The sequence below is a fragment of the Zootermopsis nevadensis genome, unplaced genomic scaffold, assembly GCF_977971745.1.
Source record: "Zootermopsis nevadensis isolate Lab colony 2312 unplaced genomic scaffold, Znev_1.0 Znev_ptg000013l, whole genome shotgun sequence".
Classification (NCBI taxonomy): Eukaryota; Metazoa; Arthropoda; class Insecta; order Blattodea; family Termopsidae; genus Zootermopsis; species Zootermopsis nevadensis.
The window spans coordinates 1,192,742-1,211,976 of NW_028259145.1; the positions used below are offsets into that span (position 1 = coordinate 1,192,742).

General features: G+C 37.7%; 1 protein-coding gene across 5 annotated transcripts in view; it reads right to left on the minus strand.

The window, feature by feature from the left end:
• Myo81F (unconventional myosin 81F) overlaps window positions 1–19,235 on the minus strand; it is a 164,520-nt gene that overhangs the window by 15,940 nt on the left and 129,345 nt on the right. For 2 of the 5 annotated variants that reach the window (XM_087348355.1, XM_022064339.2), the window contains 12 exons: window positions 17,781–17,816; window positions 15,630–15,831; window positions 14,043–14,519; window positions 12,405–12,612; window positions 11,827–11,981; window positions 10,355–10,579; window positions 9,037–9,171; window positions 7,211–7,440; window positions 6,134–6,329; window positions 3,788–3,952; window positions 2,560–2,707; window positions 402–703 (listed from right to left, as the gene is read on the minus strand). In XM_087348355.1, the coding sequence (XP_087204481.1) occupies window positions 402–703; window positions 2,560–2,707; window positions 3,788–3,952; window positions 6,134–6,329; window positions 7,211–7,440; window positions 9,037–9,171; window positions 10,355–10,579; window positions 11,827–11,981; window positions 12,405–12,612; window positions 14,043–14,519; window positions 15,630–15,831; window positions 17,781–17,816 (2,479 nt within the window). The remainder of the gene's footprint in view (window positions 1–401; window positions 704–2,559; window positions 2,708–3,787; window positions 3,953–6,133; window positions 6,330–7,210; window positions 7,441–9,036; window positions 9,172–10,354; window positions 10,580–11,826; window positions 11,982–12,404; window positions 12,613–14,042; window positions 14,520–15,629; window positions 15,832–17,780; window positions 17,817–19,235) is intronic. The other 3 variants (XM_022064340.2, XM_087348356.1, XM_087348357.1) reach the window with 3 other exon arrangements.

The window sequence follows — 19,235 nt, forward strand, 5'->3', positions numbered from 1 at the left end:
GCAATTCCATACATATTTTGCATTTTCTCTATAAAAAACACTTGAGTACCGTTCGGATTTCTCAAAGTGGATGGTCAGTGTCCACGCAAACATCCCCATAGGGGAAGAAATCCATGAAAACTTGAGCTCATGATTTAATTTAAAACAAATAATATTAAAGAATTATGAGTACACTAACGGGCAAACAATACTTGAAAATATAACAGTAATTTTGGGTTGAAATTACTTCTAATAACAAGTTAAACATCTTCTATGGTATAAAATTATCATAGATTTATCTTTACTCCATGTATTTAACAAATGAATATCTTTCAATTTTCAGATAAAAGGTCAAAATTATTGTGTTCTCAGAATTTTGTGTCCTTGTTCGGTGATATTTTATGCATGAATTGTAGCCTTGCCTTCCTGATGGGTGCTTCGTTCTCTGTAATCCAGGCAGCAAGTGCAGGACAGTAGCTCACAATGAGTGAACCAATCTCATTCTTCTGTTCAGTCTCAAATACAAAGCAACGATGACTGTTGTCAGGCTGCTGCCTCATCAAATTGATGGTTATAAAACTGTCACTAGGGTCCAGGAAGATTGATTCCACATCTTGGTAGCGGTACTCGTACAAGACAAACTTATCATCTGGTTTGATCAGCATCAGCCCCTCAGAGTTCACCCCCAGAATCAGGCTGTTACCTGCAGCACGACAATGGCATACTGACTCTGGACAATGTTGCCTCCTCATTCACTTTTTATGAGCTAACCATAAAGAAATTATATTGAAAAATGTTACACAGTGCATCGGCCTCTGACAGATTCCCTGGCACAATCTAAGCGATAGAAAAAGGACATGAAACAAAGTTATAACAGTTGTGAACACAATAATTAACAATTATTACACAAATATATAAAGCTTACGAGAAAATTAAAATGTAAGATTATGTAATATTTTAAAAAAGTAAAATAATTCATATCAAAGTTAATTTAAATCAAGGTTGGCAAAGTCAGATCACGTAAGATTTTGAAGGTTAAATGGACCTAATCAAGCATGAAGATAGCTGCCTTCTGGATTGTTTCACCATACAGTCTGGTAGAAGTTTATTGATGTTTCACAGGTACTTGCTACCTCCATCAACAGGGTAGTCACCTTCAAGTTTTGAGGCAGCATTACCTCTGAAATGTCAGTAGACTTGTACCAGACTACATGGAGGAACAACTCATTTTTGTTAATTGTTAATTAATGGTTTCGTAATTCTTTAAAGAATTCTTCTGCATTCTCTTTCAGATGATTAAGCAACTATGACTGCATCAGGAGATTCTCTCCAAAAACTATTGGCACCAATTATCTAAAACTGCCTTAACCTATCTCAGGAGCTCTCGTCTTCACAGCTAAAAGAAAAATATTATCCCTAAAATAAAAGGATAAAATAATTATAAATAATAATACAATAGAACAGGTTAAAAACTTTAATTACCTTTGGCTGTCAATAGAGCAGTAATAGAAATTGTGATCTACAAAATAAATGACAATGGTTTAATTATCTGTGCAGAACAATTAAACACACACACTAATTAATTTTAAGCCTTCATGCCAGTATTTAAATGCCTTCTAAGCTAACACTGTGGTGGTAGTTAAATGGCCTCTCAATACAAAATTTGTGACATAAATTATCAACATTTTCCCACTTCAGTCTGAAATCATGGGTCATTTCACTACCAAATTACTTCCGTGTTACTTCCAAACATCTACTTCACTTTCCCACTATCTGATGATTTTTCAACCACAACACTCTTTTCATCTTCAATTCTATCTAATTCACTCCCACTATCATAAATTCTAATATTTCTATTAACAGGATCTATTTTTTCCAAATTCGGACTGTGCATGTTGCTTTATGGTTGATACAGTGTCAATGCCAAAAAAGAGCGAAGGAAGTAACTCTTGTGCAGTCGCACGTATGAACAAATAGATTAAAGAAATGGGAAGTACGACGTTTAAAGATCTCATAATCCAAACAGTACAACAAAAATCCAAGAGATTGCGTAGCAATGACAATTTGTCTTGGTGCCTGCAAATGGTGAGTACATACTTGGGACATCACTTATAACGTAGGTTTTTAGCTGTGAGTACGCTCTTGGGCTACCAGCTTGAAGGGTTAAAATTCTACAAAGTTTCATCAGTACCTTCTTTCTTATATCACAGTGAATGTTGGACGTAAACTAAGTAGCACATCCAACAAGTAGAATCTTCATAAATGAGGTTCCACAGATCAGCGGCAAGTTACAGAAGAGATAAACATTTATATTCAATATTGGAGAGAAAGTAAAAGAATTCCAATGGGAATATTAGAACATATTCTAAGAACGCCAACTTACTCAATTCCTTGTTACCTGTTTGACTACTAACCTAACGGAGGAAAAGAGAGAGAGGTCAACAACCGAAGCGATGGAAGGATTAATTCAACTTATCTGGAGATCAGAACGTGTCAAAAAGGCATAAAAGATGCAGCTGACGACGACGATTAAATTTACTCTCAGACACAGGCGCTGCCATGAATTCATGTATTACTCACCATATGACCAATAGCCACGATAAGTGACTTGAAACATGGTGGTCCCGTAAAGTGGATACTGCATCACACAAGACAGGTAAAGCACTTTGGCAGTGAGCTCAGAACGACTAGCCCCATACTGTCTATGTGCTTGGGCAATGACAGGCACCTGCAATTTCATTACATAATGACATTAAAATTAATTACAGGATATCAAGTTTTATTCATATTCACATGCTCCATATTTATTATGGGGATCAGAGTGGGTATAAAGCAGGTCACTCATCTTATATTAAATGTATGCATTGCACTATTACTTTGGCTACACTTCTGACGGCCCACTTTTAAGTTATATTAGTGTAGAATTATTTTAGATTTAATTACATTGTTTAACGTGACGAAAGACTCTCGGCTTACATGCCGAATCACGTGGCTGAGTGGCGGATAAACCAAATCTACCGCCAAGTTTCACTTTATACATTGTTTAGTTTTCGGTAGTTCTAAATTAGCTTTAGAAAACAATAATTTTACTGACTATCCATCGCTGTGGAGTAGAAAATATTGCATTAACACTCTTTCATTTTAGGTTGGAATATTTCAAGGGGAAATAATATATTCTCCTTCTTATAGTACTCTTGAAGAAAGTTAATACTTTGGAGTTCTCAATTCTAAATCCTCAGAAGTTGCAGTTAATCTGTTGTCAAAATTATTTCATTCCCAACAAATAAAAATTCATCAGGAGACGCAGGCTCTTCAAATGTGATATGGGGGAGAATTCCAAATATTGAAATGGAAAATGCCAATGTATGGTTTACCAAGATTGGAGCAGGTTTGTGTTCTTGTATTTGCAGTTTATTTAATGATGTTGTAGTTCAGACTATATAGCGTAGAATGATAAGATGATTAATGAATAATGAAATGTAAAGGGTATGGAAGGAAGCAGTAATGGCCTAATATAAGATATTATCCCAGACTTTGCCTCGATGGACCAAGGAAAACCACAGTCAGGATAGCAGGTCTCTGGGCCCAGATTTGACTCAAATTACTTGACAGAATAAAATTCACAAGTCCTCCATACATAGGATTTAATTAAGAATGTGATAAATTATGCCCATATTAAAAAGTTTCTCAAAGCACAGATCGTAAATGTTGTAATTAACGCTGTCTCCACTTCCCATCTAATAAATATTCTGAAGCATCTAAGTGTTCACATCAAAAGAGCAGCCTGGGTTTTAAATGTTGTTCATACCCATTGCTCTTCGCTGTGAGTCCGAGAAATTCGTTGAGGTAGGTAGGTGTCCACATCAGAATAGTAGTCCAGTCGATTAACATCCTTGGGTTCACCCAGTGCTACTTGTGCCTGTAGACCGGCTAACTGAAGAGCTACCTTCTCATTCACGGGGAAGTCGTCACACTACACAACACAATGAGTGTACATTAACTTCAACTTGAGAAAAAGTATTTTTGTTATGTTGGTCTTTGTGAGCTGTATGTTTAAATATTTCATAATAAATAATCAAGGGATAAACTCCAAAATCCAGGACACTAGAAAAGGTATAAAAGTAGAAACAGTAACAAATGAAACAAGATATTAAATAAATGACCATTGGTGAGAACAAGGAGAAAGTGAAGACAAAATATGAACTCAGCAGGAGCGGGTATTGATATGATACGAGTGCTTATGGGAGGATATAGAAGAATGGAGATGGCTTTGTCATAAGACAACCACTTTGATGAAAATGCCAATGGATGATAATTATGATGGTGCACTTCACAAAGTAATTAAGTGAAATAATGAAACACGAATTTAAAGACACATTACATAGGTATTTGAAAGCACTTTTTACACTAGGTCTGATGAAACTGCTAGCTATCTCTGTGACACAGCCCTGGTTAAAGGGGCTGTGAAGGGTACAAATATGAGGTGCAATCGGAACGTTTCTAGACTGCGCCTATAAAAACCCGTACACTTATCTCAGGTATTAAATTCATCCATCACCCTTGAAGTAGTTCCCCTGGGAGTGAACACAACGATCCCAGCACCGCTGCCAAGCCTGGAAGCATCCCTGGAAATCTTTCTTTGTCAGCCTGTCAAGCACCATCTGCGATTCTGCCTGAATCTCTTCTATCGTCTCAAATCTCCTTCCCTTTAGCTGAATTTTCATCTTTGGGAAGAGGAAGAAGTCACACGGAGCTAAATCCGGCAAATAAGGAGGGTGCGGGATGACGGCCATGGTGTTTGAGGCCAAAAACTGCCCAACTTTGAGGGCGGTGTGCGCTGGCGCGTTGTCATGATGCGTCGCATGTGGAGTTCTTCCTTTAGAATCAGCTGACAGGTCCCATAGCCTATCCCAACAATGTCGCACAAGTCGTTGATGGTACGACGTCGATCTTCGTGAATGGCCTGCTGAATCTTCGTAACATTTTCGGGCGTTGTGCTCGAAGATGGTCGTCCAGAACGCTCGTCATCATCGACAGAGGTTCGGCCATTTTTAAAACGTGAATGCCACACAAAAGTTTGTGCACAACCCATTGCGGACTTTCCAAATGCTTGCTTTAGCATTTCATAGGTTTCCGTAGCCGTTTTGGCGAGTCTTTGGCAAAATTTGATGCACACGCCATTCCGAAATCGCAGGAGGGTCGGTGTAATGCACTACCAAAACGCCCGTAACTAAGAAACAAATGCTAATTCGATGATGCCGGCTGGCACACTGATTCACTATGAATGTAGGCCGCACCCCCTAGCGGCAGAAGCTCGTACTACATCCGGTTCGCCCTCTATTGACACAGTCTGGAAACTTTCCGATCGCACCTCGTATACCAGTACATTTGGTGTCATGGCGCTGCACGGACATATTCCACTGTTTATGCCCTGCTCAGTAAGAACATACATCAAATCTTTGCTCTGCTGAGGACTGTAAGCTTCTGACATATATTTGGGACTGATTATACCAAGTTCTCAGTTTGCTTATTTCTTTATCTTGTTCTCTCTTTGTTATACTTCTTTTTTGTGTGATTGAAACCAATTAGAATAGATCATAAACTGAGACAGTGAACGAAGAGGGCTCTCCCATTGCATTAGATGAAATAGTAACAACATTAGAATTTTACATCTCAGATTCTGATGACAGTAAGGCTAGCACTAATTCTTAACATAAAAATGAGAGCGGCGTAAGTGAACCTGAACCAGTTGCAACACCTTTTAATGGTAAAAGTGGAAAACAGTACAAAAACATGTTTGATTACCAAACCAAAATTACCTAACTTTATGATAAAATGTGTGACAGCAAAGCCACTCACTCTGGCAGTTAAAAAATCACACCTCAAAGGATTAACTTTGGTACTACAGAGAGCCGAATGGTCACACTATGCTCCAGCTTCTTTCAATCTAACACAAAAGTGCTCCTGGTACCAAATATGAGAGACATTTTATATGTGCTAGAGCACAGCAAAGTCCAACACTCCTACAGGAATATTTACTATAGACATCCAGTCCATAAACTGTCCTTTAACTAATCTGTTATGGCTACTAATTAAAACAATTCACAAAATAAATTTGTGTCAGTAAATAAATAACTGATGCTGTACGACCAACCTTTACAACACTGTACACAGCCTGTGCATACAGCATATTCACTTCCACTGGATCCTGAGAAAGTTCTCGGGTGGTTCGGAACAATCGTCTCTTGAATACAAATCTGTTCTCCCCACTACCCAAGGTCGCACTGTTGCCACGTCGACTCAATGTTGAAAATGTAGATGTGTTGGTAGTGCCCAGTTTACAATGTTTCCTATTGCAAAAGTTCAAGCTTTACATTCTTTCCTGCATTAATATTATGAAAAATAGTCATTTCCGTCAAACATAAAGTTTAGAATATAACACAAAGAAATATTAAATGGCTCAGTAGTTATTAAACACAAGCAGTCATTGAAGGTGGGAAGGATAACTAACTAGATGGCTTACCGAACCTGAAGGTTCATCACCGAATTAACCAAAGCCCTCCACCGGACCCTGTCCTGGGCCAACAAAATCCAGTCTCCTTCAACGCCTATCTCCCATAGATCCCGCCTGAGATTATCCTCCCATCTACGCCTAGGTCTCCCCAGTGGTCTCTTCCCCTCAGGCTTCCCTAATAGTGGACCCAACCAACCAGATGGCTTACGGAACCCGAAGGTTCATCACCGAATTAACCAAAGCCCTCCACCGGACCCTGTCCTGGGCCAACAAAATCCAGTCTCCTTCAACTCCTATCTCCCATAGATCCCGCCTGAGATTATCCTCCCATCTAGGTCTAGGTCTCCCCAGCGGTCTCTTCCCCTCAGGCTTCCCAATAAATACCCAGAGCACACCTCTTGCCCCATCCATGCATGTCAACATATAAATAATGCTTGTTTTCTGAAAAAACATCGATACTGACAATGCGCTAAATGCTATTCCCCTTTGCCAGGAACTATTATAATGTTCATGCATAAGGTGTAGTAGTATTTTTGTATGAATTTGTAATCACACTTCATCCTCACAGAAATGTGTTATAAATACAACTTCTGACTTCTTTTAGTAATAAACTTCAAAAATCTGAAGTACGAGTATTTTCTGTTAGGAGAAACCTGACCATAAAAGCATTAAACATTCTTGTGAGGATCAACATCTGTCAGTTTAACATCTACTCACATTTCCCACGCTGCAATGACATCATAGAGGTAGTCGTGTGCTCGAACATGCTCCTCCCCATCTGGCCGGCTTTGGTAAATGGCCCAGCCCTCCAGATTTCGAAGACCAAGTTTCTCTGCCAGTTTGCTAGATGCATCTGAAGCTGTGTCTGTTGGATGAACATCTATCGCTTTTGTACGCCCATCGAGGAAGAAAAACCGGCACACAATCGTACCTAAACGCCGCATTGCCTGCAGATAAATTAAAAGAACCTTCAAATGAAATGTGCTCATTTGCTTGTATTGTGTTACTGGAATTTTTACATAAATAAGCAAAACTGTTTTTAATCCTTTGAAGAAAATTGTCAAAACTGTATTTGACACAAGCCCATGAAGTTGGACACTCGAACGGCAAAATATTTAATTTTCATCCTCTACTTAGAAACTTATCACATTAATCCAAACTAAAACCAAGCAACACAGACACAGAATAGAAACTGGAGAGATGCCATCCCTGTGAAGAACCAGGTTAAGCAACACAGAGACTGGATAAAAGCTGGAGGGGTGACCACTGTTGCAGACAACGACACTTTTCAATTGACGGCAGATAAAGGGCTGTTTTTAGAAAACAATCACGACAAGACTGAAATCTGAACTTCCACGTGCAGTTAACTCCGGGCAAATCATTTTAAGATCATTCGTACTCCGCATCGGTCAAAGGCTGTACAGAAAGGGACATTATGTACATAAATGACACACAGCAGCCACACATCACGTCATTCCCTGATGACAGAGTCAAAGGGTCTAAAATGTTGGACTCCTGAACCAAACTAATGTACGAGGCGCGTCCTCAAAGTAAGTTTCCCACAGCTAGCAAACCTTATATTGCGCGAAGCGACTGTGCGTACGTGATAGAGCAATGACGTAGCATGGCGCATGCACTAACGGCACTTCCCGCGTTCTCACAGTAGCATCGTTGCAGCTGTTGAAGATGGAGGTTCTTATTCCAGCTCCCGCCGACTGTGAAGTGCGGTCAGTGATAACGCTAGGCCGCACACGGCTCGACGGACAGCAAGTCTCCTGCAGGAGTTCAGCTGGGAGGTGTTTAATCATCCACCCTACAGCCCGGACCTCGCTCCCAGTGATTTCCATCTTTTCCTACACCTCAAGAAATTCCTGTCCGGTCAGCGTCAGCGTTTTGAGAATGACAGAGAGGCGGAGATGGTTGTCACACAGTGGTTCCAATCCCAGGCGGCAGACTTCTACGACACAGGTATTCAAAAGTTGGTCCCACGGAATGACCAATGTCTCAATTCCGGTGGCGAATATGTTGAAAAATAGCTGGACACTTGCTGTATCTGTTGCAATAAATATTTCCATGAAATTGTGTTTTGTTTCTGTAAACGGCCCCAGGGAAACTTACTTTGAGGATGCGCCTCGTAGTTGGTCACGTGAGAAGATTTTATGACATTTATTCACCACAAATCTAAAAGTCAAATATGGTATCTTCATTGTCGAGCTCTTTTCTTATCTGTAATGGTTTTACTTCTTAAAACTGACATGATTTTTCTTTGAATCTAACAAAAGCAAGTCACTGAAACCATTTATTCAGAAGTATACTCATCTTCAACAAACAATTTGTATAAAAATCTCACTTTTCGAATCAGCCAACTTATGAAGCGAAGACGATATGCTATACATGTGCTTTTGTGTTTGTTCGAGCATAAAGTTTCATTCCCTTTTAGACGGAAATCAACAGCATGATCCTTCCCTTATAATAATATAAAAATTGACAAGTAATAAGCGAATGTGTTCAAAGCTGGTTTCAGTGACAGAAATCTTTCTTACCGCAATCTCTACTGTGGAAGGGGGATACTGCCTGCATGAAACTTTTGTGTTCTTGCAGTTATCTGCACACCATTGCACATATTGCCGCAATTTTCCTTCCAGCTGTAGGCTCTTCCGCAGGAAGCACACAAAGTACTGCAAGCACAGAAACAAAACAAGGTAAATAAATATGTAAGATTTGACGTTTTCACAGCGGTGAGTATGAAGATTTCCGTCTTCTGGGTTATTGAGCTGTGTAGAATGGTCGATGTTCACCAATATTTCTGAGGTCATACTGCCTCCGTCATCAGGGCGATGAATTGGTAAATGCTTTAAAAAACTTGTTATTAATATTTGAATATTTTAATTACTGCTACAAAGAATACTGACCTGTGACAAAATAAATCAAATAATATTTACTAACTTGTAGTAACAAACTCCACACACTAATATTATAATTAAACAATCTTAAAATTTCATATGTATAATCTTTAATTGTAAGTCTATGGTTAAACCAGTTTGAAATTGATCCATACAAACAAGATGGCTTGTAATATAATGAAACAATTCAGTAACAAAAGTCTTAAATAATTTACCACATGAGATTATCAACAAAGGTGAAAACATATGATTATATTTTTATTTTATGATATCAAATAAGGTGTGATGCCAGTTCATTTAATTTTCAGGACAACACTACCACACAACAGGATGCAAATCTAAGGTCTACTCTACTGTATATACTTCAAATAACTATCTTAACAACATTATTCACATTTTTAAAATAAACAATTCTGATATCAAATCTAAAACTTCTTGACGATGGTGAAGAGTCAATTGAATAAAAATTTACTTGGATATTATCCATCGTCTAGTAAATAACGACGTTTTATATTTACTAAACGATGGATAATATCCAAGTAAATTTTTATTCAATTAATTCTGATATCATTCAGGTTTTAAATATAATACAACACATCTATTTGCCTAATCAACATAATGTCAACGTAATACTAAATTGTACCCAGAATGGTTACCACTTTGCCCTTGTACTGGAACTGATGATGGCCAAAAAAATGTCCAGCTGATAGGTTTAAGAATATTACATCAAGTCTCTCAAATTCAAGACAGAATAAAATGAGATGCTGCAACTAACCTTGTTATTTACAAATTCTGAAAATCATGACAACAGTTAGGATGTAATAATCTCATTTGCTAAGATATCCAGGAAAAATAAAGAGTGAATGTTATCGGTTATGACCCCAAGAACTTACATAAACAAACACGTTAACTAACAACATGAAAATCATCTGCTCAGGAAAGACAAAAAAAGACTTACTTTAAACAAGAGTTTGCTGGGCTGGAAAGCCACTATGCAGAGGCACAACAGAAGCCAAACTCTCTCAGTTGAGTCAGGATTGGGATTGTTGGTTGCCTGGCGCATACACTGAACAAAGATCTCATCTCGTAACTCTTCGCGTTCTATGCCGTAGCCAACAATACTTTGGATTGTTTGCAGCTCTGATTCAGGTTTCAGCTCCCCACGCATATATTTACATAAATCCTGTAATAAATGACAGAAAAACTAATCACGATTCAAATACATTTAAAGTTAAGATGACATAAGAATTAACTTAATTTAAAACATAACTGAACTCCACAATACAATCTTCTTCGAACAACAGCCAGCTATTCTACGTGACAAGAAATGTCCCATTTTTGAAAAACATTAAAATTCATAAATAAGATCATAGCTTGACGTTGGACCTAATCCTGAACCTTTTAAAATTCTAACAAATTAATTCTGTAACATTAATTTTAATATTATCTTCTTTTGATTTATAAGTTACATATTACCATGCGTGTGCAACGGATGCACACATGCATTTGTTTTTCTTTTTGGTTTCTGAATTTCTGAAGTACAGTATCTAATTAACTTCCTGTCACCAAACTGATATGAATTAAAAGAGTAACGTAAGTTCACAGTAGAAAAACACTACGATTATTGAAATATTATGTGTAGGACTGTACAGTCAGTTGAAGGAATAAGAGAACAGAATTTATCAATAGATCTTATTATCCAGCTATGATAGCAACATGCATTAATTTAATATGTTAATAATTTATTCTTTGTTCCTTTTCATCTAGTCAAAGTAAGATACAAAATCAGAATACCACGATACACACAATCTCAGATGCGAAAACTGTTCCTTCTTTTAAGTTCACAGTATTAAAGAAAGCAAGGTTAGTGAACATTGACGCACTTGTGTATACTTTATTCCGCGGGGAAACAATAACAACAGTCAGTGAAAATTTAACCTTCATGATAGGACGATACATAAAGAAACATGATTTGCAAATGTTACTAAATCCTCTACCCAACTGCGTGCCTCATTACAATCTAATCATCAGGCTTTGTTATAGCAGAAATGATCTTCATGTGACATTATTAAAATTACATTGCAGTAACCCTTTCAATGTCAACACCCCACCACCCAAAGAAAAACAAGCGCGTACCATAAATACACATGAATTACTTTTGAATTTGGAATTACCATAGCAAAACAGTTAGTACGCCTCCTGCGTAACCTTCAGGTACGAATATTTACGTATCCTGCCATCAGGGATAATTGCACATGGTATCTAAAATAACACGTAAAAAAGTTACAGGCGCTCAATCTGACATTGGTACGTCACATAATATTTCTTATTGTCAGACTAATACATGTTGGTACAATGAGAGCTAATTAAGACACGGTGTACCATATCCGAGTTATACTTGCCATACCAAATTTTGTAAAAAAAACTTACCCTGAAGATAGAACATGCCACATTTACATTGTCTGGGTCAAACATGTGAATGTGGGAATTAGGAATTGTGGATCCTCGATAGTATGTCACCATCTCATACTTTGGCATAATCTCAGTGGACTTACTCTTCCTAGTAAGCGTAGCCATAATGGTACCTAGTAAGACGGAACAGATACTAGAAAACTAGCTGTGCAAAAATGCCATACACTTATAGAAAGTGATTGAATTTTGTAACTTATGTGCTCTTAGTTAAGAAGAGTTATCAGAATTCACTATATATTGAATAACTTCAGAATTGTTTATCTGTTAAACCTAACTATGATAAAATAAAAAATGTCATAGAATCCTGCGTAAGAAAGACACCACAAATAAGTTAATATATACTTTGTACAGTAAAAATATAAACCCACAATAATGAGTGTAACAGAATATAAAATATACTGAATACACATGTACATTAAATTCAAACTTTACTTTCTTAAAAACCTAGAAGTATTTTTGAAACTATTTTCCCAAAAATCTTAAACAGGAAATTTAACTGGGGATTCCAAGATGAAAATTGTTGTTGAGGCACTAACCTTCGGGAGATCTTTCATGAGAATTGAAGTAGTTGTGTGCAAACTCAACAATGTCGTGGTAAGTGTCGTCTAGTGCGGCAGCTGCTGCCTCTTTGTCTTGTATCTCCTCCAGTTCTTGTAATTTCTTCTCTACGCGGAACTTTCGTCTTTGTTCTCTCTCAGGTTCATCATGTCCATTGTATCGCCAAGAATATGACGACTGAATACCCTAAAACAATTTTTTTTTAACTTACTGAGTTTTTTTCTCTAACTTCGTTTTGTTTAATGCAATTTAAATGGCGTGCCAAAGTCCAGCATATGGATCTCCAGTAACTTGCATGTTAAGGTAAGTATAGTCTTGAACAAAGATTAAGTAAAACAATGGAAAAGTGATTGTGGTCTTATGGTTTGTAATACCATGTAAATCATGTAGGTGGTTACAAACGTTTTTCAGGAACATATCGATCGAATTGATGCATCTTCTAAAATATTGGTAACTGCCTACAAGGCAGCATGACATAACAATGCATAAGACCACAACTGACATCCTAACCTCTGCATCGCCCTGATGACGCAGGCAGTATGACCTCTGAAACGTTGGTTAACATCGACCATACTACACAGCGCAACAACCCAGAAGACAGAAATCTTCATACTCTGATGACGGAGGCAGTATGACCTCTGAAACGTTGGTTAACATCGACCAGACTACACAGCGCAACAACCCAGAAGACAGAAATCTTCATACTCTGATGACGGAGGCAGTATGACCTCTGAAACGTTGGTTAACATCGACCATACTACACAGCGCAACAACCCAGAAGACAGAAATCTTCATACTAATCGCCCTGATGACGGAGGCAGTATGACCTCTGAAACGTTGGTAAACATCAACCAGACTACACAGCGCAACAACCCAGAAGACAGAAATCTTCATACTCTGATGACGGAGGCAGTATGACCTCTGAAACGATGGTAAACATCGATCAGACTACACAGCGCAACAACCCAGAAGACAGAAATCTTCATACTAATCGCCCTGATGACGGAGGCAGTATGACCTCTGAAACGTTGGTAAACATCAACCAGACTACACAGCGCAACAACCCAGAAGACAGAAATCTTCATACTCTGATGACGGAGGCAGTATGACCTCTGAAACGATGGTAAACATCGATCAGACTACACAGCGCAACAACCCAGAAGACAGAAATCTTCATACTCTGATGACAGAGGCAGTATGACCTCTGAAACGATGGTAAACATCGATCAGACTACACAGCGCAACAACCCAGAAGACAGAAATCTTCATACTAATCGCCCTGATGACGGAGGCAGTATGACCTCTGAAACGTTGGTTAACATCGGCCAGACTACACAGTGCAACAACCCAGAAGACAGAAATCTTCATACTCTGATGACGGAGGCAGTATGACCTCTGAAACGTTGGTAAACATCGACGAGACTACACAGCGCAACAACCCAGAAGACGAAAATCTTCATACTCTGATGACGGAGGCAGTATGACCTCTGAAACGTTGGTTAACATCGACCATACTACACAGCGCAACAACCCAGAAGACAGCAATCTTCATATAATAACATGTCACCAGTACTCGATGTGTCAATACCTTTACATAACTAAAGTGATACACTAACCCCAGAAACAGATGAACCTCTGGAGCTGGGTCGACTATGACGTGGAGAACTGCAGTTAGGAGAGCCGGGTCTGGGTCTTGGACTGGGAACCCTATCTGCAACATGATTGTGATTCACCCTCTGAATCCTCTCCACACCAGGACTCTTAGGACGCAGCTTATGAGGTGGTCCAGGTGTAGGTAATGGAGGTGGTGATGAGCCACCTCCCCCCTCATCTCGTGGCAGCACCGACTCATAGATGGGTTCTGATGAAGTACTCTGAGGAGGACTTGCATCATTGGTACATACTAAAACTCCACCAGGGCCTGTTGGAGGTGGCGGAGGAGGCTCTGTTGGTTCTGGAAGTGAAGGAAGCCCCAGACACTTGGAGCCACCGTTGTTTCTCTGAGACTGTGGCTGCAGATCTAGACTGCATGGTGGCACAGGAGTGTGAGAATTTGCCAGGCCTTGATTCTCCTGTTGTATCACAGTTTCAAGCTGTAATAAACAGGAAAAGTTTTTGTAATGCATCGACCAGGGTTACGAGGATATATTTCTGGGACAGTTAACCGTTCACATGGAGGATCTTGATGTCCTGCTACTGAGAAGGTTGGTCTGGGAGGTACCCAGTTTATATCTTGCCCTTGTTAATGACTATCCTGAGCAGAGTGCTCTGTCGTAATCCACAGTCTCTCCAGGAGAATATAGTGATGGTATCTTCAAATATGCATTACCATCTTCTCCTGTGTCATCCAGTGCTATATAACATTTGCAGTTCAAGTATCATTAACAAATAACCAAAGAGCCAATCCTTCTGTGGCTTTCTAGGATAGTCAGGTGTCCTCGATTTTAAAGTTGCACTTAATTTTAAATTGAAACACTGAAATTTAAAGTCCAAATTTAATTTCACTCACAATATCCTATTCTTGCATTGCAATGTTTTAATCACATCAAAATAATGTATGTTTAGAATTAGAAATCAATATCTGTTAGCAAATTATTATCATATCACAGCTGCTGGGTTCAGACGGTTTGTATGTTCAAGGCCCGCGTGTTTTCAATGAAACGTTGTTGGCTCCAGCGGTCGGAAGGAAATCAGAATCAGTTCATTATACAAAAAAGTGAAAAAATCAGATGTGTATGTGTAAAATCTACAATATATCAACAAATTAATCTACAGGTTATCTGTCATTTACCTTATCATAACAAGTATAAGTAATTTTTTTTTTCTATATTACATAACAGTTGTGATAAAGTGAACACCAGAGGTTATGTAGTTTGAGCCCTGATTTTGTACTTATCAGGTGTTCAGAGTTTTGTTCAAAACAGTAAAATAATATACAACTGTTTTTAAAAGTAGGGAATGTACAAACACAGGTTTAATAATCGCATCTTCACTTTACATCTAATACTTGATCAACTCAAATAAAAGAAATGTTTGTTGGAATTTCTATACTCATCCTAGTTTGGCCCTTTCTCAAATTATGACTGAACACTTAAGACCCAACATATATTCTATGTATTCTATTCTACGTCATTCAACGTACAACAGACAAATTATGCTAAATATCCAATCACGTGACTGGCGAGAAACATTTCGTTACATACCTCCACATCCAAGTCTTCAACCAATTCATTCATCCTCTCGCCAATTTCATCTATGATTTGATTACGATTAGGCTGTACATCTGATAGAAAAGCGAACAGATTGTCTAAATCCACGGAGTCCCCCACTTGTTCAGTGACAGCAAGCTTTGAATTGAGTTGCTCAGCCATATGAGAGAGAGCTGCTATCTCCTGCTGTGCAGCCCTGTATAACAGAACACAAATACACAATAAATAAGCACCTTATATCAGTATATACGTTTAGGTTTTCCTCAATTATTCTGCACCCACATTTCATAAAAAAAACAAATTCCTGCCTAAAAATAAATTCTTGTTTAAATTTCTCAAAGTTTACAACTCATGCCTGAAAACCAATACATATTTAAAGTTCTCAAAGCCACTATGTTCCTCTGAAATGGTGACCTAAAGCCAAATTTAGCGAACTGTTTACCATTTCTGGCTATGAATTTTGTACATAGGAATGACATAACCTAGCAAGGGACAATGTCTTTTTGAGCAGGACTGCCCTTCATTAGCTTTTTGGTTGGTTGATGTATATTTATTTTTGGTAGATTTCCCAAACTGTACTGGATATACAGTATTATTTGGGTTTGTGAACGTGAATAATGAATATGGAAGGCCACAGAAGGGAGCAGTTGTGACCTGATTGCCTGTTTTAGGATACTGTCCCAGGATTTGCACAGAAGAACTGAAGAAAAATACAAATAACTTCAGTAAGGATAACCGGTCTCTAGACCACAAATCAAATGCATTACCTCCTCCCTATTTATTTATTAATATTCCTGTACAATTACCCTATAAAGACATCACACCCCCACCTGAGTTATAACTTCATTACAGTTTAATTCAGTTGCAGTAAACTAGCCAGCACAACAAATATTACTGAAATAATGTAATAGGGACTTTAGCATCACATTAGTAACTGATGGTAATATCCTGGCATTCGCTTAAATAGTCTCAATAACGTCACAGAAACATCGGTCAGGACTGTTGTTGATTCATCTGAGATTCAAATTTGGTGCTCGTGCATAAAAGTCTTATTGTGTTACTGGTACTTGCTAAATTTGAAGTTATGACATAACTAAATATCTAAAACATGGCACAACTTTTCATTTGATATATATTCTAATATCATTCTTTTATCTTGGTTAATTCCTGTTACAATGACTATGAATGTACTGATTATGTGTAAGTCTTCAAAAAATCACATTTTAATGCTTTTGTGTTCATCACAAAAACAAATTTTCAAATCAAAAAAGTAGCACTTCTAGCTTTTCATAAGACAGAAAAAGGTACATTTAGTTAAACTTAAAATGGCCATGGTGGTCTAGCGGTTAGAAAGCTGGCCTTGTAATCATGGGGTCTCGGGTTCGATTCCCGGCGGTGCCCGAATTTATAACTTGTGTTGGGCAAGGCCGTGGTCTAGGCAACACAGAGTTTTCCTCCGTGGCATCCCAACAATTACTCCATTCACACACAGAAGAAGGCAATGGCAAACCACTTCTGGATCATCTGCCAAGAACGTATATGAACAGGTCCCAGTCCGAGAAAAGGATGGAAGGATCCTGTTCATATGGACCTGTCGTCAGACAGAACACTAAATAATAAAGTTAAACTTATGATGATTCAACAAGCTAAGACACCTTGATTAGTAAGGTGACTCGCTATGTGTTGGAGGACCTGACAAAGGGAAAGTTTTACTCTTTGCCACTACATCCAGATAATTTTTGGTACCCACCCAGCCTTCCATCCAAAAAAACACAGAGGCTCTCTTACCCTAGGGTACAGTGGCTGGAACATGAAGCTGACAGTTAAGAATGTGTTGAGTTTTACCTCATTTCTCCTTTTATGCCTTCACGGCACAGAACATAGTTGCCTTTTAACTTCACAATCACAAGGTCTTAACGTTCGTGCAAGGTCTTCAATAATATAATTTTGTCTGAGTTCTAGACAAAACAAGACACTAGAAATAACAAACAGGTTGAACTGACGGCCCAAGGAAGCTGTATATCACGTATGCAAATTTCAATAGGATCAGAATTCTGCGATAAGCAGAGCCCTGCAGCGTACATCAATTTTGGGATAGTCCACATACATTCCATTAAAATAAACCAAGCCTTTTGTATTACTTACCCTCGATCCATTCCTACTAAACCATGATACTGCTTGCTTGAAAAGAAAATTTGATTTTTAGTCATACGAGAATATTATTTCTGCAACTACTGACAAGACAGATTCAGTACATCTTTATAAATAACTTGCTCCAATGGCTATTTTACCATCTCCTGATGGTAAATGAATGTGAAATATTGTTGGAATGATGATTACTGGCAAAAGACATTTGAAGTATTCATTCTACACCGATACTACTACATCCAACACAGTTCCATATCAGAAGTATTTGTGTAAAAGATGACAAATAAATGTTTAATATGTAAGTACTGTAACAAACAGGTCAGGAAGTATAAAAAAATTGTCAGGGGTAGTATCCGTCAGAAAAGTAGTGAGCGCGGGTTCCATCTACAGAGATGCAGCTCAACTTATTGCCAGGAATTAAAAAAAAAAATTAGGACAATAATTCAAAACTGCAAAAGTCTAAATGCTATGAATATCCCCAGGATAATAAGATATTGTAGATGCGTCATATTGTGATTTATATAGTATTAAAAATATATTAAAATTAGCCGTCAATCACAATATAATATTATTAAAAGATTAAAATAACATTTTACGTTCCCTATCGAGTACTCGATTTACATGTGGATACAATAGAAAAATATCACATATATCAAAATTATAAACAAAACATATGCCTTAATGATAATAATATTGTACTTAACAACCCCATTTTTAAAGCACTTCAGTGCCTTGACCTCAACCCTGACAAACCACCTTTCACCCACTAGCACCGCAGTCGGTAACCAGCCACGATCCAATACAGTTCAGTACATCTCCGATCTCTCATAAACCTGATACGATATTACTTCTTGGGTAAGTTCACATGATTAATTTCAACTATTTATTTTGTTTTCTATATTCAATTTTCATTAATAGTTTGAAACCTTTACTTCACAGTCCATATACAAAACATTGACATCAATACGAAATACGAAATACAAACATATTAGTGACCTGTGATACTACAACGAATGAAGAAACAATATAAAGGACAAGAACATCATAAGAAAAAATGAAGACTAAAAATCATTAAAAATCAGTAAAAAATCAGTAATTCAGTGAAAAGTTTTAATATATAACACCTGATGATGGCTATATATAGCCGAAACATGTCGTGTATGTTCCACATGTAAATCGAGTACTCGATAGGGAACGTAAAATGATATTTTAATCTTTTAATAATATTATATTGTGATTGACGGCTAATTTTAATATATTTTTAATAACCCCAGGATAATGTATTTAGGGCAACAATTTTAACTAAAAGAGAAGAGTCTAATTTAAAAACTTTTTTTTGTTTTTTGAAAATAAATGTACTTATATATATAGAGATGTCAGCAGTTTCACAAGCAGTCTACATATTACTTCATGAGACATCATTTTAATTTTAAATGTACACAATTGCAATTT